General features: G+C 46.7%; 1 protein-coding gene across 3 annotated transcripts; it reads left to right on the plus strand.

Annotated features, from left to right (window-relative positions):
• Positions 1 to 20181: 20181 nt before the first annotated feature.
• On the plus strand, positions 20182 to 24993 carry PPM1M (protein phosphatase, Mg2+/Mn2+ dependent 1M). Of its 3 annotated transcripts, XM_088798446.1 has the most exons (11): positions 20182 to 20462; positions 21200 to 21323; positions 21465 to 21719; positions 22161 to 22273; positions 22655 to 22739; positions 22828 to 22946; positions 23096 to 23159; positions 23369 to 23476; positions 23586 to 23734; positions 24083 to 24154; positions 24630 to 24924. In XM_088798446.1, exons 1-11 carry the CDS (start codon positions 20239 to 20241, stop codon positions 24787 to 24789), a joined length of 1473 nt encoding a protein of 490 aa, XP_088654572.1. In that variant the 5' UTR covers positions 20182 to 20238; the 3' UTR covers positions 24790 to 24924. The 3 variants fall into 3 exon arrangements, with proteins under 3 accessions (XP_088654572.1, XP_019579898.1, XP_019579899.1); XM_019724339.3 differs by having other exon boundaries at positions 24083 to 24993; XM_019724340.3 differs by lacking the exon at positions 24083 to 24154 and having other exon boundaries at positions 24200 to 24993.
• Positions 24994 to 26628: the final 1635 nt, after the last annotated feature.

Genomic DNA, 26628 nt, shown 5'->3' on the forward strand with positions numbered 1-26628 from the left:
GCTGCACCCTCCACAACTAGATTAAAGACAACAAGCTGCCTCTGAGCTGCCGCTGGATGGCTCTGTTGGTTAGAACGCGAGCTCTTAACAACAAGGTTGCTGGTTCAGTTCCCACATGGGATGGTTGGTTGTGCCCCCTGGAACTAAGATTGAAAATGACGACTGAACTTTGAGCTGAGCTGCGCCCTCCACAACTGTATTGAAGGACAATGACTTGGAGCTAATGGACCCTGGAGAAACACACTGTTCCCCAATTAAAAAATAATAGTAATAAAATTTAAAAAATAAGTAAATCATTGCTTTTTCCTATTCTCTCCCTATAGTTTAGAAATTGAGTGCTATAAAGTGACTATGTAACCATGTCTTTCTGCAGCCCAGAATCAAATCAGCAGCTTTTCACTAAGGTCAGACAATACAGAGAGCCCTGTTCAATAAAAGCCATGCATCCCATAGCATGACCTCAAGGACCGCATCAGATCACCAGGGAAAAACCAACTGCCTTTCTTGTCTGGTACCTCATTAAAGTTCAAAAATAATAGTTGTTCCGACTAGTTAGCAGTTACTGTACATCTTCCCCTCTCGCCTTGTAGAGACCTGGTAAGAGAAACAGCTTTATTGAGTGATATCAGAAGAAACCTGGGAACCAACAGTATTTTGTGCATTAAACAAAGGTTGGTGTGCAATCACAATTGAAAGACCAAAAATAAAACTAAAACTTAAAAAAAAAAAAAAAAAACTGTCTTTCCTTCTTTTCCTTATCCTTTCCTGCCACCTTGAGGACTTTCAAAGAATAGCTCAAACAAAGTCAAGACCCTCAACCAAACAGGGAGGTCCAGAATTCCAAGAGAAAACTCACCCAAGTTCGCCTTTTTCGAAGGAGGGCACTATGGCCCCTACTGGTACCTAGCAAGGTAGTCCTTGGTCTTGCTTCTTTCCCTCTTTGTAGTGTTTCCCCCGCCGACATAATAAATGTCAGCAAAAGAAATTCCAAACCTAAAGAAAAGTTTAGAGTTTATGGTGAACCGGGGATTTGGGGGCCCATCCAGGAAGCAAAATCTCAAGAGATTGAGATAATGCTCCAGGGAACAGCAATTATGCAGTTTGTTTTATTTATTAGAATCAGAGAAGACATAAGAAAAGTCACATGAAATCCACTGGTGGCAGATTAAGGAGGCGGGAGAAAGCAAAGAGGAGCATCTCTGGGATTGGATGAAAAGTAAAATGGAGAGATAGATAGATACATATTATTTCATATTGGCGGGTGCAGGATAGTTAACATTTAACATACACGTAGTTTATAGAGATTTGCGGGTAAAGGATAATAGTGAGGAATGTTGGGGTTGCCTCACCCATACTGGGTGTTTGTCTTTGGAGGTCCAAAGAAGAGATCATTCTGACATTTTAAGTATGTTATTCTACATGCACAAAAATTATAGACAGGGCTTGTTCAAGGTAGAGATTAATCTATTATATAGGCCTTAGGGTGTGACTTCCCACCATCACATGGAAATAGAACATGTGTTTCCAGAGTTTCTATTTTTAAAGGTGGTGAGAATTCTAGGGTTTTGACTGTGATATCCTTTAAATGAAGGCTCAAACATTTTTAAATGACCACACAAGCCAGAAAATAGACCAGTGCACCCAATCCAGCTCTTGTGCTTCCAGGGCCCCTGGGTCAGATATGTAATTAGTTCAAAAAAGAAAGATCTTACTATGAACCATACCAATCAAAGAATGCTACAGAACCTGTGAATCCTGAGCTGGACCTTAAAAAGTAGGGAATCTACTTGGCAAGAAGAGGGAGAACATTCCAGTTTAGAAGAGTCACTCATCAAATGGGAAGCTGCAATCAAACGTCTTCAAGATCTTACCAACTCTGAGGTGGGGCATAAAGATGGGAATGCATGAGGTACTTCCCAGGTACATCTTACCTGGGTAAAATGTAAGACTGAAAAGCAGAGATAAAAGAGCCTTCCTCTTTAAACTCCATGCTTATTTAGATCAAGTGGAAAAGCAGAGGCTCCTGGTTCCTTTCATGACTTACACTTGTATTCAGAGAGGGAAAATCCATTTATAATGATCATTTTATGGGAATTTTAAAATTCAGAGACGTCTTAGTGGCAGAGAGAAGAAAGAGAACATGAGGGGTGGAAAAAGCTAAAGATTCATTTATGCATGCATTTATAAGCGTAGAGCATCTTCTATGTGCCAAGAATTATTTTAGGAGCTGAGGATACAGCAGGCAATGCCTGATCTTTAAGGAGTCTCTATTCCAGAGAGGGACAAGAGATAATAAACAAATAAACATATAAATACATAATATAACAATTACGCAAACCATGTGACTATCTGGGGAGGAGTCCCAAACAGAGGAAACAGCAATTCCAAAGGTACTGAGGTGAGACTGACTGATCACAGCATGTTTGAGGAATAGCATGGGAGGCAGATTTCTAAGAGGGGCCCCATGATTTCCCCCCAATCCCATATCACTCCCATGATTATGTATATTAAAGGAATTTTGCTGCTGTCATTAAGATTACTAATCAGTTGACTTTTAATTAGGAAGGTTCTCCATGTGGGCCTAACCTAATGACATGAGTCCTTTAAAAGCAGAGATTTCTCTGTCTGGCTGTAGAAGGGGACCTCAGAGAAATTCAAAGCATGGGAAGGATCCAATGCACCCTTGCTGGCTTGGAGATGGAGGAGACCACGTGGCAAGGACTGTGAGTAACCTCCAGGCACTGAGAGGCTACACAGCTGACAGCCAGCAAGGAAACCGGAATCTCAGTGCTACAACCACAAGGAACTGAGTCCTACCGAAACCTGAATGAATCTGGGAGTAGCCTTTTCCCCAGACCCACCAGACAAGAATCCAGACCAGCAGATGGCTGATAGGCTAAGCAGAAAACATAGCTGAGCCTTCCCATACTTCTGACCCACAAAACTATGAGATAATAATAAATGGGGGTTGTTTTGAGCTGCTACTCTTATAGTAATTTATTACGCAGCAACAGAAAACTAATGGAAAAGGCAAGGAGGCCAATATGGCAGGAGTGGAGTAAAGCAAGGGAAGTTTTTGAGAAGATAAAATCGGAGAGATAGCCAGAAGCCAAAAAAATGCAAAGTCTTCTGTGCCTTGGTCAGGCCATTGGATTTCCAATGAAGGAGACTGGATGCCCCTGGAAGATTTGAGCAGAGGAAGCCTGGCTCCTGAGGACTCAGCACTGCTCGATGAACTGATATCCAGAGAAAGCAACTACACTGATGGGTTCCCGATGACCTCCAGTGGCACTGGAAAGTACTGGCTTATAAAATATTCAGAAGGTGCCAGCAAAACAAATGGAGAACAGCCAGAGAGCTTGAGAGACAAAGCATGTCAAATACAGCATTGAAGATATACCAGCAGTTTTAGAACAGCAAGTCCATAAAGAGAGATCACATGAGGCAGCCTGAAATGCTACCATGCGTCCCACTTTCTTCAGCTCCCACGTGCAATAGACAAAAGGTTTTCTGTAGACATGCTTCTGTGTAGACACATCTGTGCTATACAGACTCAGCCTCAGAAATACGTATCTGGAGTTTGACCCACGCCATCCAATTAAACCTCATGATTAGCCAAGGCCAGGAATTGATTGCTAATACATATAGTCAGAAACTTGGGGGGCAACTTTTATTGGTGGTTGAGTGCTTTGCCAGAAATTGCCTCTCAGAGGGATCTGGGGGATGGGAAAGACGACTAAGGAGCCCCATAGTGATAAAAATGAAACTGTAGATCCATGAGATAATAACGGCAATAGAGAGAGAGGCAGAGCCTCCCACACAGACACCAAGTCAGAAATACTTCAAGTATAATTAAACCCTACTCCGAAATTTAGCACTTTTTTATAATAAGAATCTTCCCTTACAGTCATCAGCAGTCTGTTGCTTTGGCAAAAACCTTATCTCTTGACATTTGAGAGGTTTCTGTCCCAGTTTCAAAGAATGAACTTGGTGAAGATGCCTTTAAAAATGTGTTTTGTATCTGCGATGCCTTTACCACTAAATCCACACACACACCCAGGCAGAATCAGGTCATATCCTTTACCTGATTTCTCCATAATAGGTATTCCCCTATCCCCATTTTCACCAGTAGACCGTGAAGAGGATATGCCATGGGGCCCCAGTTGTTGAAGTGTGCCCTGGCAGGAAATGACCAAGATCTCCATGTCATATCTTCTTGGGGAAGATGCCTTTGAGTGTCCCCACTGTCTGGACTGGGGGCCTTCTACTTCTCTTTGACCACGGTCCCTGGCATTGGTAGGCTCCTGAACCCTGTTGAGCTTCTTGAATTTGGGATTGGTGATTTATGCTTTCTTGACTGGATTCTGATCAGCTTTCTCCCTACTCTCAGTTTTTGGGGATTCCTATCTTCCATTTCCATTCTTGCCCATATTTGCTTTCTCCTGGATTCCTGCTTTCTCTTCAAGATCCATGGTCAGAACCTAATGCTCTTGGAATAAACTGTAACTAGGAATTCTGTATACTAGGAATAGTTGTGATTTGATCACAAATGGTGATAGTGATAATTTGGAAAATAACACACTTAAAGCACTGTGCAGGTGGTTGTCATGTGATAACTGCTGAACAAATGTTAACCATTTCTAGTAGGAAAGCTGGTGGATGGGTGGGAAAGGGATAAGGATGAAACTCAGAGAGCGTGTGCTGGTAGGAGAGGAGACTAGGGGTATGGGAATAAAATGTCAGAATCCTGTTTACAGGCAAAAGACACTGCGCAGTGGATCCCATTTCATGAGCATCAATTCAGCCCTGCAGTCACAGAAACACAGAATGTGGCCCTTGGAAGTTTGTTTAAAGCCATTTAAGGTTGAGCATGCTGTGCCTGAAAATTCCAGTGATGGAAAACTCACTTTAGTCATGCTTTGGCGTTCTCTGTCATAGTGGTGGAAATTATCATGTCTTCATTCAATAACTATATAGAAAGTGTGTGCTCTGTGCTAGGTGTACTGCAGAAAGCAAAGCAAAGTCCCTGCCCTCATGAATCTTAACAGTCTGGCCGGGAAGATAGATAATAACTATGTACATAAACATAAATGTTTATGTTACTCATACCACTGTTGAAATGGTGGTATGAGTAACAGGAGAGAATCTCTTTCAGACAGGGTGATCAAAGAAGGCTTTCTTGAACTGAGATTTGAGGAAAATGAGAATAAACAAAGCAAGCAAAGAATGGAACTAAGGCAGAAGGAAGACGTAAGGTGGAGAAAGTGATTGTAATCCTTTACCATATAAGAGCTGCTACTCTTATATGCCAGCCCCTTCACAGGTCATCTCTTTTGACCCCACAACTCTATGAGGAAGAAACAATTTTTCCAGGAGTTAACTGAGGCTCAGAGAGCTCAAGTAAATATCCCAAGGCGAGTGACAATGCTGACTAATACTGAGCCACCTCAACATCTAGCTGTGGTACACAGCCTGGATTGGGAAACCCAAGACCAGAGCAAGGCGATGAACCGGAACCAGTAAGAACAAAAATGACAAAGCTTCCAGGCCCGGGGAAAAGCCAGCAGCCACCATGATTGATTTCAAATGACTCTCTTAAAGAGAATTATGGTAATAGCTATTGTTCTAAGTGGTGGTCTTGTGCAGGCCCGGTGCTAAGCCCTCCACAAGCATCATGCACGTCTTCCTCCCAGCACCCCACAAGGTGGGAAGCATTGCACTCCCTGCTTTGTAGATGAAGAAATGGATGTACCACCCCTCTCTGCACCCACTTCTCCCCACCGCAAGGTCATGCACAGACCCAAGCAAGAGCCAAGACTTCAATCTGGAATATTGACTCCAGGGCAAGTGATGAGAGGAACTGTGACTCTTTAAACCATGTCATACGAGAAATGGTTAAAACTAGGGTTTCCAGGCAGGAATTCCCGCCCATTCTCAGGAATTGTTTGCACTTTCCCATTCCCGAATCCCGAGATATAAACTGTTTTCCGACCAACTTTTCTCATGATTCGGGAACGAGAAAGCAAAAAAAAATTCCCAAGAACGGGCGGGAATTGCCTCCCAGAAACCCTAGTAATAAATAGAAAAAATGTCGAAAAGATACATTGTGAGTAGTACTTTTGCACCAACCTAGTATCTCTTATGGAAGCTGGACTAGATTTGTTGATCTCAGAAAGCAGAACACAAGTCGGTAGGTATCGTGGAGGCTCAGTGCCCCACCCAGATCCCCCTTATCAGACCATCTTCTCAAACCCAAGTTTCTGGGAGTGCTGGCTGCCAAGTTCTCACAGTGGCACCTTTTTCTGGAGAATGTGCCCTGGGGATGTACCACAAAACTACTGAATGTTTGTTCTTTCTCAGCCACTCTGTTCAACCTGAATTTTGACACATATAATGACTCTCTGAAAATCCAGCCCCCCTTCTTGTACAGCTCACGTTAATAATTACTAAAAAGCAATAAGACATGAATTCCATCAAATCTTGATTGTCCCCAGCAAGTAGACACAAAACAAGCCAAAAGAGGACACGCCAAATGTGGACCACAGGAAATACGGTTTTGGACTTTCTCCCTGCCAATATTATATTTATCCCCTGGGGCTTTTTTTATCTCACTTGACAATTTACAGGTCAATGATTTCTATTCTCTTTGCACACCTAATATCTGCCTCATCACTTTAATCAAGGAAACATGGAGGCAAAAAGCACGATGTCTGACTGTAGCAAAAAGCAGTTATGAAAAGCGTTATGCCAAGATCAAATATTTATGCAGTGGCAAGCTAGCTAACTGATTGTAATATCAAAGGATAATAAATCATTTGAAAAAAAGGGAGAAAAAGCGATCAATGTGAATAGTATAATTTGCCTTTCATCGGGTGCTGCTGAGATCTCGATTTTTTTTTTTTTTTTTTTTTGGTTGTTCATGGAACAATGATCATTTCTGACTTTCTTTTTTCTCGTTTAAAAAATACATTTCATTTCCCTCCCCCAAGCCACTCAGATGTGTAGTGTTATTAGATGAGGTTTTGTAAAGGAGGCATTGAATTCCCTATTTGGTGCCCTGTAAAAGGGAACATGTATAGTTTTCCATAGTCCATGTCTCTTTTTCAATGGCTCTGGCTGTTGTTACATTATTAAAAAATTGATTGAACTCCAGAGCACTTCAATGAACAACAATATTAAAATCACAGATATCAGTAAATGAGAATAATGAAAACTTAACAGCAGCTAACTGGCCAATATTTCTCATCCCCAGCCACCCCTCCCCCCTCTCACCAAGTCCAAATGGGTAGCATCTAAGTAATTAAATGTCGATAACAAAGAAAGATAATAATCAACAATTTGGCATCTTTTCACCATTGTTTTCTAAAAATCTACCTTTTTAGTATTTTTAACAGTACCATTCATCTTGTTGTCTTTTTTTTTATTATTATGTACTTCAATTATAAAATCTTCCTGGGAAAGTCTGCAACAAGGTCATACTTAGAAGATAAGTTACCCTAAGATTTCTTATCTGACTGTTAATTTCCAGTGAAAATGACTTGATTCTCAGAAAGCTTAATGCTTATGTGTTTGGGCCTCTTGAATTTTTTCTTTTTATTTGCAACAGCTTTGTTGAGATATAATTCACATGACATACAATTCATCCATTTAAAGTATATAATTCAATGTTTTTACGGTATTCACAGAGTTGATTTTCCTTTGAGTAACCACAATTCTGTTGTTTTGATTTGGTCTTTTTGGAGGGAAAGCCTTAGCGAAACATCTACAAGAATTTTGAACTCAAAGAATCAATGGCTACTTTTCTTCAACCCCATGGTTTCTTTCTTTGTAAATATTTTTTCACTTCTTTTATTTTTGGACATATTCATTCCACCAGCTGAAGTCCTCTATGCCTAATGCCAGTACAGAAGTAGTGTCATTAGGTGAAAGCTGCACCTTGGCTCCAGAAAGCAGAATTGGGGCTCTGCTGCTGGGAAATATAGCCTTGGTTTCCTTGTTTTTCCTTACAGACAGTTTGGGCACAGCTCATGACATACTGATCTTTACTATTTCACATTTACTCAAGGCAAGTGATTTATTAGCATCAGCTCCAACAAAAATCCATAGAGGAAAAATCTTTATAAAGTATCAATGGACCAAGGTTCACCTTTCACACTTTGTGGTGCCTGTGCGTGTGTGTATACACCCACACACTCACATTCCGTATTCAGAGCATGATTCACAAGTCTGATTCTCCCTTTTTATAAGAGGAGATAATGAAACATGAACACTTATTGTCCATTCAATTCCTGCACATCATTCCTTCTCACCCCAGGCTTCCTGAACCTCTTGGAGGGGTGGAGCCTGGGAATCTGTATTTTAAACAAACTTTCCAGGTGACTCTGATGGCCTAACATTGGGGAACCAAGGCTACTCTGTCATATACTGAAGACTGGGTATTCAACATAAGTAGTGGCTTCACACCTGATATACAGGGAGACTGACACACTGGAATTAAACCTCCACATAACTGCTGTGGTCTGAATGTCTATATCCTTCCAAAATTCCTATGTTGAAATCCTAAGCCCCAAAGTGATGGTATTAGGAGGTGGGGCCTTTGGGTGTTGATTAGGACATAAGGGTGGAACCTCATGAATGGGGTTAATACCATTATAGAAGTGGCGCCACAAAGATCCCTGCTTCTTCCACCATGTAGGGACACAGCAAGAGGTGCCGGCTATAAAGCAGGAAGAGGGGCCTCACCAGAACCCAACCATGCTGGGAACTTGACTTTGGACTTTCAGCCCCCAGAACTATGAAAAATAAGTTTCTGTTGTTCATCTGCCACCCAGTCAGTGATATTTTGTTATAGCAGCCTGAACAGACTGAGATACAAACTGTTCTGAAGTCTGAAAGCACCAAATCTGCGTGTGTGCTACTATACACCTCTCCCCTACTTTCACATAGGTCTACCACATTGCTAAAAGTCCCCGTAAGTAAAGGGAGTTCTGAGTCACTATCTTTTCTACCTTTCTATATTGTTTGCTTGAATTTTATTGACACGTATGTATTACATTTGAAATTAGAAATTTTTTAAATGTTCAGAAATATTTTAAATGCATATTTAGTCCCGTTAAGTCATCAACATTCCTGGAAATATGCCACTCCTCACCAAGTTCACGAATGCTAGAGAGCATCATGTTTCTGGGGAAAGGTGGGGGCTTTAGAAAGGGCAAGAACAACAGTCCAGTGAAAAGGGCAGTTAGGAATGGACACTGGAGAAGGCAACCAGGAGGGACCTAGGCATGGAGACCGCCAAATGCTTTTTTTTTTTAATGGTAAAACCAATTACAACAATAACAGTTACAAGGACTGCTACGTTTAGTTGTGCAGTACGTGCACTGCAAAAGGGGCTCATCCAAGGTGGGAGGGGCTGTCCTCTGCTTGCTCCTCCCCCACATCCAGAAAGCATCTTTTTCTAATTTACATAAAGGCCCCATAACTTCTACAACTGCCTCAGTGAGGTAGAATTTAGGGAAAAAATGTTACATGCTAGCTAGTGTACCAACTGGACTAAGAGTCACAACTCCCATTGGAAACTTTTCTGTTACAGAAGGAACATTCTCCAGGAAATTTAGAGCACTAGCAGGTAACATGGGTACTTGCTGTCACACATTGAAAGCTGTCACCCCTTCTTTAGCCTGTCCGTCCTCACACTGGACTCCTCAGAGAGGTGGGGGATTGTATTTGCCAAAGATGGCTGCAATATGCTCTTTTACTATCTGACTCTCCAACCTGGAAACCAGACAGGGTTGCAGGTGCTTCACCTAATAGAGAAGAGCAGGGTTGATGCAGTTGGATTTGGAGGCTAGGTCATAACAGGTGAGGCAGCTTCCACCTCAAGTCTAACTACCTTGAGGCCACCATGCTGTGAGGTAGCCATGCTACCAAGTATAGACTCTGACTCATCCCAGTCCGGGGACAAGGTATGTGCAGGAATGAACCTTCAGCAGACTCCAGCCCCCTGCTGTTGAATCACCATCAAACTTTGAGTCTTCCTAACTGAGACCTGACGTCCTGGAACACTGACATGACATGACACCCCCCGTTATACCATGTCAGATTTCCTGACCCACAGAATCCACGGGCACAACTCACTTTGTGTTGCAGTAACGTGATTCACAGCCATAGTACCTAGGACAAGAGAACAGAATGCCACCTGACCTATGAACCTGGTGAGAGCCAACAACTTCTATCAAAGCCTAGAGAATGGAGTGGTATAAGCAAGGCCAACTGCATTGTCCTGAAATCAGCCAAACTTGGGCTGCTTCCCTCTGGCCTAAAACAATATTTCCAGCCCATTTGACCATACCAAGACAGAAATTGCAGAACATAAAGAACCAGCAACCAGCAAAAATGACTTTACTCTCTCATTATTGCCTTCCAGAAGCCATGCTAAGCCATATCCAGATTTTTCCACACTGCTCCCATCCTCTGGGAAAGTTTGGCTCCTCCCAAAGTTTGGAAGAGTCTGAATATCCCTGTACCCCAGAGCTTACAGAGCTCACTCAGCAGTGGGGTAGGACAGAAAACCTTGTAGGTAAAATTGGGCTAGGAGAGGGGTAGTTTGATAAGTTTTAGTGCTCTTCCCCAGAAAGAAATTGTGAGGCTGTTGTGTTATCCTATCCCAAATTTCTTGGGCCATTTTGAGGGATACAAAGTATAGGCTTCTCCCTAATATGAATAAGAACATGCCTAAAAATAAGCATGATTTTTATATGAAGACGTGTTCAGCAGAGGGTTTGCAAACATTAAGAATTCCCTTACTTTGAGCAGATAGATACCCAGCCCATCTCTGGGGAAAGACACAGAAAGCTTAGAAGACCCCACAAAAAGAATGTTAGAAACTAGCTACAGTTCATAAATTCCCAAGAAATGAAAAAGTCCTTACATAGTGTTGTCAGGAGTCTCAAGACCTAGGTAAGGGATTTTTCTGAGAAGCTCCCATGATGCTTGCATATAGTTTAAATAAGCCCCTGCAATGATTTACTCAAGTCCAAGAGGATGCCCCAAATCACCTCTGTGCCGACGTGGGACTCACAATTTCAGACAATCATTGCCACCAAGAAGAATAGCCAGAATCCATGAAAAAGTTTTGGATCAATTAAAGAGGTTGTACACTGCTAGTTAGAAACAAAAATAATGGTGCTCATTTTTCATAGTGACATCAGCAAGGACAACAAAGACCTCTCACCTCTGCTAGTGACAAACCATGAACCAAATGGACCTGGTAGCAGTTTTTAAGACTTCCTGCTTATATTATATACTAATAGTCTGCCTGGAAGGGAAAGTATTAGCCCAGATGTCTTGTGAAATGATGAGGTGCAAGGTACTTCCAACTCTCCAATAAATGACATGATGTAGTGGCCCAAGCACTAGCCTTAGACAAGTTTGAATCCCAGCCTAAACACCATCCTACACAACCTTGAGAAAGTCATGAGAACCTCTCTGGAACTCATTTATTGTAACCTGTACAATGAAGAGTTTGGGCCAGCATGGTGTCTCCCAAACTGTGTTTCTTAAAATATTAATTTTACAGGACATTTTATAGATTAAAAAAGAAAAAGAAAAAATATCCTGTGATCAAATAAATTTGGAACATTTGGCATATTGAATTACCCTTTTGGAGAATCACAAGATGCACTGACACACGCAAGTTCTGAGAAGTCCTGCATTAAAGGAGCTTGTTTTACTTTGTTTAACTTGCATTTCCAAAATATGATTGACCATGAAACCCTTTTAATCTGCAACTCCTATTAACACTTGGAGAATAGTTCCACGGAAGCCATTTTAGGCAATAATAGGCTGTTTATTTATTCATTCACTCGTGCATTAATGCGTGTTCTCTTCATCTCCCCAAGTTCCAGAATTCTTTCTTGCCACTTCAGTAAGTTTGCTTGTTTGAGTGAGATGCCTACCAAGTGGTTTACAAGAAAGCCAGTGGAGTCGGAACCAGATCTGAGACACAACACGTTTTCTGTCAAATTTGGCTGAGGGACAGCCCCAAGTCTCATCAGTAGGATACTGGAGTTAAAAGTATTAATAAATGGGGCCAGCCTGGTGGATCGGGCAGTTAGAGCTCCATGCCCCTAACTCCGAAGGCTGCCAGTTCGATTCCCACATGGCCCAGTGGGCTCTCAACCACAAGGTTGCCAGTTCAACTCCTCGAGTCCCGCAAGGGATGGTGGGCTCCGCCCCCTGCAACTAAAGATTGAACAAGGCACCTTGAGCTGAGCTGTCACTGAGCTCCCAGATGGCTCAGTTGGTGGGAATGCGTCCTCTCAACCACAAGGTTGCCGGTTCGACTCCCACAAGGGATGGTGGGCTGCACCCCCTGCAACTAGCAACGGCAACTGGACCTGGAGCTGAGCTGCGCCCTCCACAATTAAGACTGAAAGGACAACAACTTGACTTGGAAAAAAGTCCTGGAAGTACACACTGTTCCCCAATAAACACCTGTTCCCCTTCCCCCCCCAAAAAAAAAAGTATTAATAAATGAGTTCTCAAGCAACAACAACAAAAAAATGCCTAACAGAAGTGCTGAGAAATATTTTCATCATCACACTGAGGGTTTCTATTATTCTCTGTGATGCTACTCCCACCATTTAGCTCCTGCCAGGCTGACTAGGGTAAACCATTCCTCTTTAATAGCCCCCAAATGAGCAAGATTGTTCCCCTTTTTCCCAGAAGTAGACAGCTCTGAACAATTTTCTATTGCTATTCTGAGAACTGAATATTTATCTTGCTCCACTTCAGATAAAATGCCTGTTCCTAATCTAAGGATAGCAACTACGTAGATTTCTGACTTATTCTCTCCGCTTGCTTGGACTGCAAGGCAGAGAAGGATTCTAAGGCCATGTCTGGACTCAGGGGGAAAGAGTCTCTGACAGATCCATGATGTCTGCAAGGAAGAGAGCCAAGACCTGTGCCATGGACTTGCTCTCCTGGCTCTGAACTCAGGTGAGGCGGAAGCCACCATCCCAAAACAACAGGACGATGACAAAGATCACTGCAAAAAAAAAAAAAAATACATCAGCAGAGGAAATATGAACAAGTGCTCATTTTTAAAAATTTTTACACCATCAGCACCAGGGGGGAAAAATGTAAAAACATGAATCCATTTTATTACACTCTCAGATCCTGCTACTGATTCCAGTGAGATTCGAGTTAATAAGCCTCTGAGATGGAAGGCTGAGTTATAGTTGCTGCAATCCCATTTTATTTTGTTATAGATAATTTGTACTCACCAAAAGTAACTTTATGATTCTTCTGACATCTTCTAATTCAGAAATGGGTGATTCCAGCCGTGTGTGCTACATTCCAGAAGCTGGGCAAACCCAAGTGCTGGTTATGCATGAAGAAGGGTCCATGCTTGGCCCCTCTGGGTCTCCAGGTAGCCTCAGTGGCCCTGAGATCAAATTCACATGAGCATGTTAGTGACAGCTGCTTCCTACTTCTCAGTCATTACCTTGTAGTGATGGGGTAGGAATAATTGAGCTGCTCTGGACGCCACTCTGGTTTAAGGGCTGTGGAGAACCTCCAGGTCTAGCACAATGCAGAGTTATTGACCTCAGCCCGCCAAACACTCAGAGACCCCAGACTGAGTCGGGACTCCAGCAGTGCATTAGGCAAGGAATTTCAGGAGACCTGGATTCTCGGTGAGCCCTGTCCAACAGCACTTTCTGCAACAATAGAAATCTTCTATAATCTGCCTATTCAATAAGTGTCTATTGAGTACTCATATTGTGTCTGATGCCCCGAGAATGGAATGTTTAATTTTATGTCATTTTAACTAATATAAATTTAAATAGCCACTATGTGATGTTGGCAATTTAATTAACTTCTCCAGCCCTTAGTTTCACTTCCTACAGCCCTCCCAAATCCACCCACTTCTTTCCATCTCTCTGCCAGCACTCTAATCTCCGTAATTTTTTGAGGAACCTCCATACTGTTTTCCATAGTGGCTGCACCAATTTACATTCCCCCCAACAGTGCACAACGGTTTCCTTTTCTCCACATCCTCACCAGCACTTGTTATTTCTTGTCTTATATGTAATTTTTTTCTTGCTTGAATTTTCACAGAATACCCCTGACCTCTCAGGAAGGATCCATAAGAAAGTAGTAATATTGGATGTTTCCAGGGAGAGGAACTGGGTGGCCAGGAGATGGGTTTGTGTGGGAAACTTGTTGCTAAATAAACTTTTACACTCTTTCAGTTTTGAGTCATGTGAAAGTATTAATTAAAAAAAACTAAATATTGGGAGTTCCGGTCAAGATGGCACAGTAGGTAAATGCTGTGCTTACCTTCTCTCGCGACCACATCAAAATTACAACTAAACTACAAAACAACCATCATTGAGAATCACCTGAATTCTTGCTTAACGGAAGCCCTACAATGGAGGACACATAGAAGAAGCCACCTCAAGACTAGTAAAAGGGGCAGCGATGCGGAAAGGGCAGGTCCCACACCACGTATGTAACCACTGAAAATCAGGAGGGATATCTCGGCTGCGGAGGTCCCCCCACCAGAGGCACGAGGGGTCCCAACCGCTCCCTAGCCTAGGCTTCCAGTGCCAGGGAGAGACGTCCCCATAATTTCTGGTTGTGAAAATCAGCGAAGATTGGTGGCTGAGTGAGACAGAGGGAGGCTAGAGTCCCAGGGGCTCCTCTTAAAGGGGCTGTGCACGAACTTACCAATGGAATCATTGGCTCTGAGCTCCAGCACTGGGGCAGGAGCTGGAGACGTGGCAGGGACATATGGAGCAGGAGCTAAGTTTTCTGGCTTCAGGAGGAAAGCTGGAAGGGCAGCTTTCTCCCCAACAGAGGAACTGGCAGAGGCTATTGTTTCTTTGTTGAGCCCTCCCCCTCCCTGCGTGCAGACGCAGGCAGCTGCCATATCTGAGGTCCATCAAGCTGGCTAACACCGTTGGTTCACCATGCCTTAGTGACTTGAGACCCCACCCCACCCAACTTTCAGACACATCCAAGATGTTTCCAGTTTTTTCGTACAAATCACCTGCCTTGGCTCATGATGCAGACTTTCCTAGGGTCTCTCAGAGGTTTGTGGAACCCAGACAAGAGCAGCATCTAGCTTAAGCGTATCCCGTACCTCTGGCTGAGCAGCTGTAAGACGGCACTAGCAGCAGCCAGCCTTCATTTGCAGCTTGGCCTCTCAAGGCACTTCCAAGCATGGCACAGGTGGTGGCCATCTGCGGATTGCTTTGTGGCTCCTGCCAGGTGGCCCCAGGTGGGGCACGGGCTGCAGCTGAACTTGATCTGCAGCTATCCCCTCCCAGGTGGCCCTAGGCCCGGCGCATCCAATGGCCAGCTTCAAAATGAGCTGGAGAATCACCCAGCCTGCTCGAAGGGTGACACATCCAAGGGGTGGATTGGACAGGCACCAGAGCCCTGCTTAGGCAGATCCTGCTCTATAGGGTCAGCCCTTGCACCACAACTCTTTCACTATAGTCATGGCCAGTCCTCACAACCACAGAGCCTGGAGCCCGAGGGTCAATCCTTCCCATTGACATGCAAAAGGCAACTAAGGCTCAACTACAGGAGGAGGGTACACACAACCCACACAAGGGACACACCTGGAGTGCATGGCTCAGATGACCAAGAAGACTGTACCACTAAACCCCGTGGCACACCTACTACATAAGGCCACTTTATTAAGACCAGGAGACATAGCAGCCTTACCTAATACATAGAAACAAACATAGGGAGGCAGCCAAAATGGGGAGGCAAAGAAACATGTCCCAAATAAAACAGAACAAATCTCCAGGAAAAAAACTAAACAAAATGGAGACAAGTAATCTACCAGATGCAGAGTTCCTAACACTAGTTATAAGGATGCTCAATAATCTGCGGGAGAACTTCATCAAAGAGACAGGACATAAAAATGGAGATAGAAAACATAAAAAAGAACCAGTCTAAAATAAAGAATACAATAACTGAAATGAAGAATACATTAGAGGGAATCAACAATAGACTAGATGAAACAGAGGATCGAACCAGCGATGTAGAAGATAAGGCAGCAGAAAGCACCCAATCAGAACAGTGAAAAAAAAAAAAAAGAATCCAAAAAAATGAGGAGAGTTTAAAGGGCCTCTGGGACAACATCAAGCATAACAACATTTGCATTATAGGGGTACCAGAAGGAGAAGAGAGACAGCAAGGAATTGAAAACCTATTTGAAGAAATAATGACTGAGAACTTCCCTAACCTGGTGAAGGAAATAAATATACAAGCCCAGGAAGCGCAGAGAGTCCCAAACAAGATCAACCTAAAGAGGTCCACACCAAGATACATCATAATTAAAATGCCAAAGGTTAAAGACAAACAGAGAACCTTAAAGCAGCAAGAGAAAAGCAGTTAGGTATCTACGAGGGAGCTCCCATAAAATGGTCAGCTGATTTCTCAACAGAAACTTCGCAGGCCAGAAGGGATTGGCACAAAATATTCAAAGTGATGAAAAGTAAGGACCTACAACCAAGACTACTCTACCCAGCAAAGCTATCATTTAGAATTGAAGGACAGATAAAGAGCTTCCCAGACAAGAAAAAGCTAAAGGAGTTCATCACCACCAAACCAGTATTACAAGAAATCTTAAAGGGACTTCTTTAAGATGAAAAATAATAATAAAAAAATATGCATAATAAAATGGCAATAACTACATACCTATCAACAATTATTTTCAATTTAAATGGATTAAACGCTCCAATCAAAATATAGCAGGGATGAATAGATAAAAAACAAGACCCTTACATATGCTGCCTATAAGAGACTCACTTCAGATTGAAAGACACACACAGACTGAAAGTAAAGGGATGGAAAAAGATATTTCATAAAAATGGAAACAAACAAACAAAAAGCTGGGGTAGCAATAATTATACCACACAAAGTAGACCTTAAGACAAAGACCATAACAAGAGACAAAGAAGGACCTAGGAATCCCACTTCTGGGTATTTATCCAAAGAAACCCAAATGCTACTTCGAGGGCACATGCTTATCCAAATGTTCATTGCAGCTTTATTTACACTAACCAAGATATGAAGGCAACCTGGATGTCCCTGAATGGATGAATGTATAAAGAAGAGGTGGTACATATATACGATGCAATATTACTCAGCTGTAAAAAAAGAATGAAATCTTGCTATCTGCCACATGGATTGACTTAGAGGGTATCATGCTGAGTGTAGTAAGTCAGATGGCAAAAGACAAATGTCATATGATTTCACTTATAAGTGGAATCTAAAAAACAAAATAAACAAACGAATGAAACAGAAACAAACTCATAGATACAGAGAACATTTTGATGGTTGCCAGATGAGAGGGGGTTTGGGGGAGGGTGAAAAAGGGGAAAGGATTAAAAAGTACAAATTGGTTGTTACACAGTAGTCATGGGGATGTAGGGTATAACATAAGGAATATAGTCAATAATATTGTAATAACTATGTATGGTGTCAGACGGGTACTAGATCTATTGGGTGATAGATGGAAGGAGGTTGGGGAGGTAAAAAAGGTGAAGGGATTAAGAAATACAAAGTGGTAGTTATAAATTAGTCATGGGGATGTAAAGCATATGGAATATAATCAATAATATAGTAATAACTCAGCATAGTGCCAGGTGGCTACTGTTGAATAACTATGATGTACACATGAAACTAATATAATATTGTATATTAGCTCTATTTTAATAAAAATCTTTAATAAATTAAAAACTAAATCTTGTTAAGGACAGATATGGGACTCAACCAAAGCTATTTTATTGTGAGTGGGGGAAAAATGTAGCATAAAAATTGTTCTCCTTTTTCTAGGCTTGTTCCATTCCTCATGATGGCTGAATTAGCTGAGGAGACACTTCCCACCAGGAGAGGACACATTTGGGTTCATTTAAACAGTTGAGAGCAGGGTGTCAAAAGATTGTCACTAGGGAGTGAGGAGGTGCATGATCTCCAGGAAGGGCCAGCCCAGGAATGAAGACATACCAACCCTAACGCCCCTCACCTACAATTTCAGACACCAGAGACCGAGGAACCAGGAAGCTTCTGGAGAGAGAAAAAGACAAACACAAGCCAATCCAAAGGTCTGGGAATGAGAGGGGCACTGGATTTCAGCAGCAATAGGCACAAGACAATGAGCAGAGCAGTCAGAGTTCTGAGCCAAAATATCAATCAAAAGCAAAGACAGGATACAAACCTTTTCAGACCTGCAAGGACCCAGGAAATTATCTTCCAGTCATCGTTTCTTAGAAAGTTGTTAGAGATGAGCTTCAGCAAAATGAGGGAGTAAACCAAGATAGTCAGGCTTGGGACCCCGGCAAGAGCGAACAAAGGCTCACGAGAGCTTAGGGAGCCAGAGGAGCCTGGGTGGCACTGAAGCAACACTCAGGACACCTGGGAACAGAAGGATGGGATTGCCATAGGGCTCCACATGGCTTTGAAAACTTAAAATGGTTAAGCTGGACAACAGACCACCTGTGACACCTGGCTGCCAGGAGCTTCTCTGAATACACCTTCATCCCACAAGCGGAGTTCGAGAGAGTGAGCTGGAGGAATAAACTGTGTTTGTGTTGTTTCCTCTAATTTCAGACTTTAAAAGCCTCTGAGCTGTTGGCTGGTGGGGATGAGGAGACTTCCCCATAGACTGAATTGGGTCTGCCCCACACTGGGTCCCTGGTCCATTTCTGTCCAACGACAGGTCATAGCTCAGGTGTCCTTTGGGAAGCTTTCTCTAACTTTGCCCCTTCCCCTCGCCAGCTGGCTCAAGTACCATCCACCAGGACTTCCACCATCACTGTAGGGGCACTCATGTCCACTAGTGCTGTGCTGCTGTGCCCAGCGTGGGGCCTGGCACACACAAATGGGTTCAGAAAATTAGCCCCCAGTCTGTTTTAGAATTGAGTCATCTGAGGGAGGGGGCATTGGGCACAGCTCCCTTCCCCAAGAATTTTCCTTTTTGGGTGGGGGGAACTCCCAATGAGGCAGGTCTGGCCACCCAGAGGAAGTGAGCGTGTGCTGTGCTTAGGCAAAGGCAGAAACTCCTCCCTGTGGGCCCCAGGCTGTGGCCTCAGGGGCTTTGAGTTGGCTAGCCTTCCTTCCTGGAGGAGGAAAGCGGAAGAGAAATCCCCTGGGGATGTGGGTTTTGAGTCAGCTGCACTGTCATAATGGAAACAGCACAGCACTGGGCGGCAGGACACTTCCCTTGTGTGGGTCTCAGGGTCCTCATGAGACAGAAACAACAGTCCTGTACAGGGAGTTGGGCTTAAGGGACAGAGGATGACAAAGCACCCTGTTAACATGCAGATCAGAAGGGGGACACTGCTGCTGACCCCACAGTGACAGCTAGCCAGGGGGTCAGAGACTGCAATATCTTGCCTCCATCCCAGATGAAAGTCTCACTTCTTTTAGTCCCAGGTCTGAACTCTGACCAGTTAGTTGGAGCCTTTTGAGGACCATGATTCCTGTTATCCATCAGTCACTTACACTCTAGTGAGGATCCTGCTGTCTGCCCATAGAGGACACATTGATTGGAGCAGCAGCCATTTGGGAGACTGGCCGAGGGTAGGAGAGGGTTCACAGGATAAATAAAGCCAGTGTGACCACCAAGCCCCATCTGGGAGTGGAGGGGCCAGGCTGGGCAGGTGAGGAATGGGGGCCACTGAGGGAACACTGTGCTCTTGAGACTCTTACTCAATGTGTCAGCCTGACACCTCTGAGGACAGGCTGTTCCCATCTTACCCTTGCGTAAGGTCCGGACCCAGCAAAAGGAGACCTGAGCTCTTTGTGGACACTGACCCAGCCTAGAGGTCCATCCAGGGTGTGCTCTGAACTCCCACAGCATCGTTATGTGGGGAGGAGGAACTTTTCCCTCTCGAAGGCTAGTGCCCCATAATCAGCCTGCTCAAGTTACTGTGACGCAGAGCAAGCGACTTTCCATACTAGGCCTCAGTTTTCTGGCCTGTAAAGTGGGGTTGGTAACAGCGTTTTCTTATTAGGATTGTTATGAGTCTTGACAAAGCCCCACAGGCACCAGGCCGCACACGGACTCCGAGGCTAGGTTGAGTTGGGGGGAGTCACCGCCCCGCCCCGCCCCGCCCTCTGACCCGCTTCCTCCTCCCAGGGGCGGGCGGCCAGGTGGCGTCCCGCCCAACCCTCCCGCCCGGCGCCCTGCAGGCAGCCCCCTGCCGCCGCGCCATGTCCACCGGCTGGTTCCGGCGTCGCTTCCTGCCGGGAGGTCCGCTGCCCGGGCCGCGGCCACCGAGGCCGCGTACCAGCCCCCTGCCCTACCGGCGGCCCCGCTTCCTGCGCGGCTCGGGCTCCTGCTCCAGCACAGCCGACACCCCGCACCGCCCGGAGGCCCGACCAGTGCGCTGCCCAGCGCGGGGCCGCACGCTGCCCTGGAATGCAGGCTACGCAGAGTGAGTGTTCCACCCCCGAGTCAGCCCCATCCGACACTCTCCACTCCGGCGACCCTCGTCCCGGGATCCCGGACCCCAGACGCCTGTTGATCCAGACGGGGGGAATGGCTCAACCGAGTGATTGACTCCTCCCATTTCCCCCAGCCTGTGGCTCACTGCCTCTTGTCTTCACTTCTGGACTCTTGACAACTTCCCTATCCCACCGCGGCTTTTTATGTGGGACTCCAACCTCCCTCAGAGAGCGCTGCAAGTAGGGAAGGACCTGCACATGAGACAGGGACACTGGGTAGAGTGCCAGCTTCTGGGCTTTGGAGATTACTCCCCACTCCAGCCCCAAAACACACACACACACACACACACACACACACACACACACACACCTCACCCTGGGTTATGGCCTATGCAAATGGGACAGGGATTCTGGCTGAGATGGTGCAGGAGATAGGCAAGGGAGCCCCGGAATTGCCAAGCTGCCCAGCCCTTACCTCCAAGACTCCCCGCGGTACACCCCAGCAGGTCGGCGAGTTCGCTCCAGAGGGGCCGGGCCCTGAGTTTTGCCTTAGCCAGGAGCTCACTGAACAGTTAGCAAACTTACACCATCTTTGTCCACGTATAAGGGACCGCATGGGGGCTACTGCCGCAGAAGGAAGGCTTTCCCTCTGCACCAGCTGTGGTCTCTGTGCCCACTGGGACATGGGTGTGTCCCTGAAGGGTCACTGATCACTTCCTGGCCTCAGGATCATCAATGCAGAGAAATCTGAGTTCAATGAGGATCAAGCTGCCTGTGGGAAGCTATGCATCCGGAGATGTGAGTTTGGGGTTGAAGAGGACCAGGAATGGCTGAACTTGTGCCCAGAGGAGGTGAGCACAGCTGGGCCTGAGCCCCTTTTACAGGCTGGGGCCAGGGCTTCAGGCTGAGGTTCTTGCCCTAGTTCCCTATGCTGAGCCAGGGGTCCACTGGGGAAGCCAGGAAGAGCCTGACACCGAGCCATTTCTGTACAGTTCCTGACAGGTCATTATTGGGCACTGTTTGATGGGCACGGTGGTCCAGCTGCAGCCATCCTGGCTGCCAACACCCTGCACTCCTGCCTGCGCCAGCAACTGGAAGCCGTAGTAGAAGGCATGGTGGCCACTCAGCCCCCCATGCACCTCAGTGGTCACTGTGTCTGCCCCAGTGACCCCCAATTTGTAGAGGAAAAGGGCATTAGGACGGAAGACTTGGTGATTGGTGCTCTGGAGAGTGCCTTCCAGGAATGTGTAAGTGTGGGCTTTTGGGTAGGGAAGGCAGGAAAGTTTTGTCCCCAGGGACCTGAGGGACTCTGGGTTGTGGGGCATCCCTGCACACTGTGGTAGTCACCTGGATCTTTGGATTGGAAGGACAAGATTGGATTGGTTCGTTCCTTACTAATGGACATCATCATAACCCCTCCCATTTATCCAGCGCTTACTATTTTCTAGGTGCTTTTACCTGCATCATCTCACTGTACACCTTTTGGTCCTTGGTGCAGGGGCTGCTTTCTTTCTCACTGTTTTAAATAGGACTTCCCTCCCTCCCAAGACATATGTCCAGATCTCCTGACCACAGGGTTCCTGGAATCAGTTAGACGTCAGGCTGGGACTGCTAGGCTTGCTGGTGGGGAAGTGAACTGCAGGCTGGGGATTGGGAACTACAACTAAAGTGGCCTCGGTTTGCCCCAGGATGAGGTGATCGGGCGGGAGCTGGAGGCCTCAGGCCAAGTGGGCGGCTGCACAGCCCTGGTGGCTGTGTCCCTGCAGGGAAAGCTGTATGTGGCCAATGCCGGAGATAGCAGGTGAGTGAGCCCAGGAGGGTGGGTAAGGTTGGTAGAGTAGGGTGGGACAGGAAGGCACTAGGGACAGTGGGGACAGTGAAAGGGGGCTGGAAGTAGAGGAACGGAAATAGGGAAGATTGACTGGCTGAGCTGTTTGTATACCTGGCATGTGTGGAGTATGAAGGTGGACAGAAGATGCCAGGGAGGCCAGGGACCTCAAGTGCCAGGCCAAAGGGCTGAGTCTACCCTGCAGGCTGTAGGCAGCCATGGAGGGCTTTGAACAAAGGGTTGGCATGGGCAGAGCTGGCCCCTAGTGGTTGGAGGAGAGGCCAGAAGAGGGAGGCCATGGGTGGGGTGGGAGGTTGCACCAGACTTCTCCCTGCCCTCCCCAATCCCATCCAGGGCCATCTTGGTGAGGAGAGGTGAGGTGCGGCCCCTGAGCTCTGAGTTCACCCCAGAGACTGAGCGGCAGCGGATCCAGCAGCTGGTAGGTGCCCTTGGCAGGGGGAGGCTGTGGAGCCCCAACTCGAGGCCATCAGAGGGAGCCTGATCTGAGCACGGCCTCCCTACCCCAGGCCTTTGTCTATCCCGAGCTTCTGGCTGGTGAGTTCACCCGACTGGAGTTCCCTCGGCGACTGAAGGGGGATGACTTGGGGCAGAAGGTTTTGTTCAGGGATCACCACATGAGCGGCTGGTGAGCAAGGTGGGGGTGGGGAGAACCCTGGGGTTCAGGCCCAGCTGTGTGGCCTGGGGCAGTCCCCTTCCACCTGGGCAGAGTGAGTCATGTGTTGGGGGGGAGATGAGATGTAGAGCCCAGGTTGATGCTGGATCTCCTCCTGGTAGGAGCTACAAGCATGTGGAGAAGTCGGATCTCAAGTACCCACTGATCCAGGGACAGGGTAGGCAGGTCAGTGAATGGCTCCCTCCAAGAATCCCTCTTCAGTTCCCTGTGCAGAGATGGGAGCACCTTTGTTCCTTGTTGGTGGCTGTGACTGATGTGGCTCCAAGGCCACAGGATGTTTCTCCCTCAGCCCAGGGTGCGTGAGGGTCACAGTCCACCTCTGTGCTTTACTTGTGCATTTGTTTGCTGTCACCTCACACCTCCCTTGTCCCCAGGCTCGGTTATTCGGAACACTGGCCGTCTCCCGGGGCCTGGGAGACCACCAGCTCAGAGTCCTGGACACAAACATTCAGCTCAAGCCCTTCTTGCTCTCTGTCCCACAGGTGAGGGGGCAACAGCCCACCCCAGCTGCCATCTGCCCAGAAAGGCAGACATTGAGCCTGGTGGGAGCCGGGAAGGGAATGCTGAGGGATCCTCACGCTTAACTTGCAGGTGACGGTGCTGGATGTGGACCAGCTGGAGCTGCAGGAGGATGATGTGATTGTCATGGCAACTGATGGTCTCTGGGACGTCCTGTCCAATGAGCAGGTGGCACAGCTGGTATGGAGCTTCCTCCCTGGTAATCGAGAGGACCCACACAGGTACTGTAACTGCTGGGGACCTGCCTGGGCCTGGGTTGGTGCTGGCAGCAACACCAAGTAGTTATGGCTAAGACAGAAATGACGATGAGGCCAGCTATGGGCAGGTGATCAGGATTAGTGCTATCTGGATGCCTGGGGGTGGGGATGACAGTGGGTCCCCAAAATTTCTGGGTCCAGGCTCTCGTGGTCCAACCTGTGGCCCTCCCAGGCTTGTAGTTTACCTGGCCCCACAGTTGGACTGCATTGCTTGGGTCCCCAAGTGTCTAGCCCAGTACAGTGAATTCTCTGAGGGTTGGCCTTGACTCTTTGCTCTGGCCCCAGAGTACATCTGCAGGATGGTCCCCACAGGTTCTCGGAGCTGGCCCAAATGCTGATACACAGCACACAGGGGAAGGACGACGGCCCCACAGGGGAAGGGCAGGTATCCTACGATGACATCTCTGTGTTCGTGATTCCCTTGTACAGCCAGCGCCAAGGGAGCAATAGCCATTGAGGACTCAGATACCACATCCCAGAACCACTCAAGGCCAAGTGCAGTCTGGGCATCCCTCCACCGTAGTCAACAGCAGGCCTGCCTGGCCTGGTCCCAGACACAGCCCAGCGTTCTCACCACCCCACCCTACCCCAACACATTTCAAGGGGAGCATTGATAGCAGGCAATCAGAAGTTCAGAGCGTGGGGAACCCTGCTCCCCAGGTCCCCCGTGGCAGGCAGGGAGAGTGCTGTCATCAACATTCCTCTGGCCGAGGCACTGTACTTAGGATACCCACGTGAGGATTCTTGACAGCCCCAATATATTATTCCCAGATAGCGGCGGCTGGACTAAGTGAATTGGCCAAGGGTGCTGGGAGGGGCAGATGGCCTGTGTTTGGACCCAAGTCTCCCATCCTTGTCGGGGTATCTACTCAACAACCCCCGGCGCTCATGCAGGGTGCCTATGGGAGGCTATGGACAGCCTCCTTCCTGCTGAACAGTATCTTGAAGCAGCCACTTGGGAGAAACCAGCTCAGGTCCTGCCCTGCTCTCCTCTGCCGAGGCACAGGCACTGGGGCTAAAGTTGGGGGAGAACAAAAAGGAGCAACAGGAGCCTCATTTGGCTGAGTGGGAAATGTCCTCTGATTGCTGCTCCTGCCTCTGGCCTGGCCTGGCCTGCCGATGGCTCCTTCCAGGCAACAGCCCTGCCCTAGGCTGATGCCCCAATAATGCCTTTGTTTTGTTGCTCCCCATCACCTTGTGATTAAATGTTTGTGTGCAGAAGAGCCCTTGTGAATCGTGAAGTGCTGTACGGTTTGGCATTACAGTATACCTTTTGCTCTTAGACGTGCCAGAGAATCAGTGTCAGCTTCACCTTGCAAGCTTGCATATAGTCAGGACTTTTTTCTCTGTGGCCTCCTTAGTTCCAAGCTTGGGGTGAACCCCAGTGAGAGAATTGTTACCCAGAACAGAACTGTCTCCATCTATGAGCTCTCAGCTTGAAGTACCAGAAGGGCTGCCATTTAACTTGTTTTTTAATGCAAATTTCTATTTGATGAGCAGCTTAGCTTGTATCTTCCTCTTCCCCACAAGACTATTTTATCTTCTATCACTTGCCAAGGTTCGGGTGCAGGTAAAGTATTTGTTCAGTTATAGGCAACCACTTTCATGCCCTAGGCCTTACCCAATTCTTCCTTAATCCACTCCTACTTTAGTTTACATTTGAAATGAGTTCTTACCTGGCAATTTACAGCTCTAGACTGCAGCCAGGAAGGACAAGGGCCAATGGGCCCCAGAATTAATAGAAAAACTTGTGTATATTTATTAACTCATTGAGGAAGCTCTCAGACCCCCTTTTCCTGCCCATGAACTCATTTTTAGACTCCATTTTCTATACATTCTCCAGGGACAAGATAGGAAAAACTACAAAATTTCTCATTTTTCAGTCATATTCCACAGCGCAGCACTTCTGGGCCTACACCTGTCCATAGCTGAGCCCTGATAAACTGTGGTTGGCCCCAAAAGCCCTTGGCCGCCTCTCCAAGAATCCTCTACTTAGGCAGCTGTCAAATGCAGGAGTGTGCCCTACCAGCCTGCAGTTTTACTTCCTTCCATCAGCAGTCTCCTTCCCCACCCCAACGCGCGTGCCTGCCTCTTACCCACATCAACAGCTCAGCCAGCTGACCCCACAACCCCCTTGCTTTGCTTCTGACCCAGCCCACCCAGCCCACTAATCTACTGGCTCCTCACACCAAAGGGTGAACCCTGGGGAGCAGGTAAGCAAGCCACCTGACAGGAGTGACTGGGTGCTGCAGGGCAGCTACACTAACCCACCTGTGCAGGTCTCAGCAGAGCCAAACGCTGCAGCAGCCCTCCCAGGGCTGTGTAGGGGTCTCTTCCTCCTGGAGCAGTCTGTGTCTGGGTGCATACACATGCCCTACTGCTCACAAGCTGGATGTTCCCTCTGCTGCCCTTCAGAGCCCTTAGCCAACCTCCAGTGACTATGGGCAGAGTGACAGGCCCAAGGCCGTCCTCTCTGGTTCGAAAGGGTCAGGAAAGAGGCAGGCAGCAGGTCCTGCAGCTCTGAGGATAAAGCTAGAGAACTGGCTCTAGGAGTTACCAATGCACCAGACTGGCAATGGGTCACCAAGTAACTGGCCAGGCCTTCTACCAGAACTGGTGCAGGAGCCTCAAACACAAGGGCCCTGCCCCACTATCCTTGCCCCCCAGAAGCTACGGCCTAGCGGGATGAACCTTATTCCAACTAGAGGCTGCCAATGTGATCAAGGGCGAGGTAACAGTGCCGATGAAAGGCAGCCTGAGGTACACGCTAGATGCAGTCTTTGAAGATCAAGGCTGGCTTGGGCTGGCCTTTCCCAGGCCTAGTTACTCATTTCTGCCCTTAGGGTTGCTTATTAGAG

The sequence above is a fragment of the Rhinolophus sinicus genome, chromosome 5 (assembly GCF_057876585.1).
Source record: "Rhinolophus sinicus isolate RSI-liver-muscle chromosome 5, RSI-T2T, whole genome shotgun sequence".
Lineage (NCBI taxonomy): Eukaryota > Metazoa > Chordata > Mammalia > Chiroptera > Rhinolophidae > Rhinolophus > Rhinolophus sinicus.

What these genes read in the sequence shown, in the direction of transcription:
- PPM1M (XM_088798446.1), top strand. Translation starts at nt 20,239, where the DNA reads ATGTCCACCGGCTGGTTCCGGCGTCGCTTCCTGCCGGGAGGTCCGCTG. An exon ending in GCCAATGCCGGAGATAGCAG is followed by an intron (nt 22,274 to 22,654) that starts GTGAGTGAGCCC and finishes AATCCCATCCAG; the next exon opens with GGCCATCTTGGTGAGGAGAG. An exon ending in GGCAGCGGATCCAGCAGCTG is followed by an intron (nt 22,740 to 22,827) that starts GTAGGTGCCCTT and finishes TCCCTACCCCAG; the next exon opens with GCCTTTGTCTATCCCGAGCT.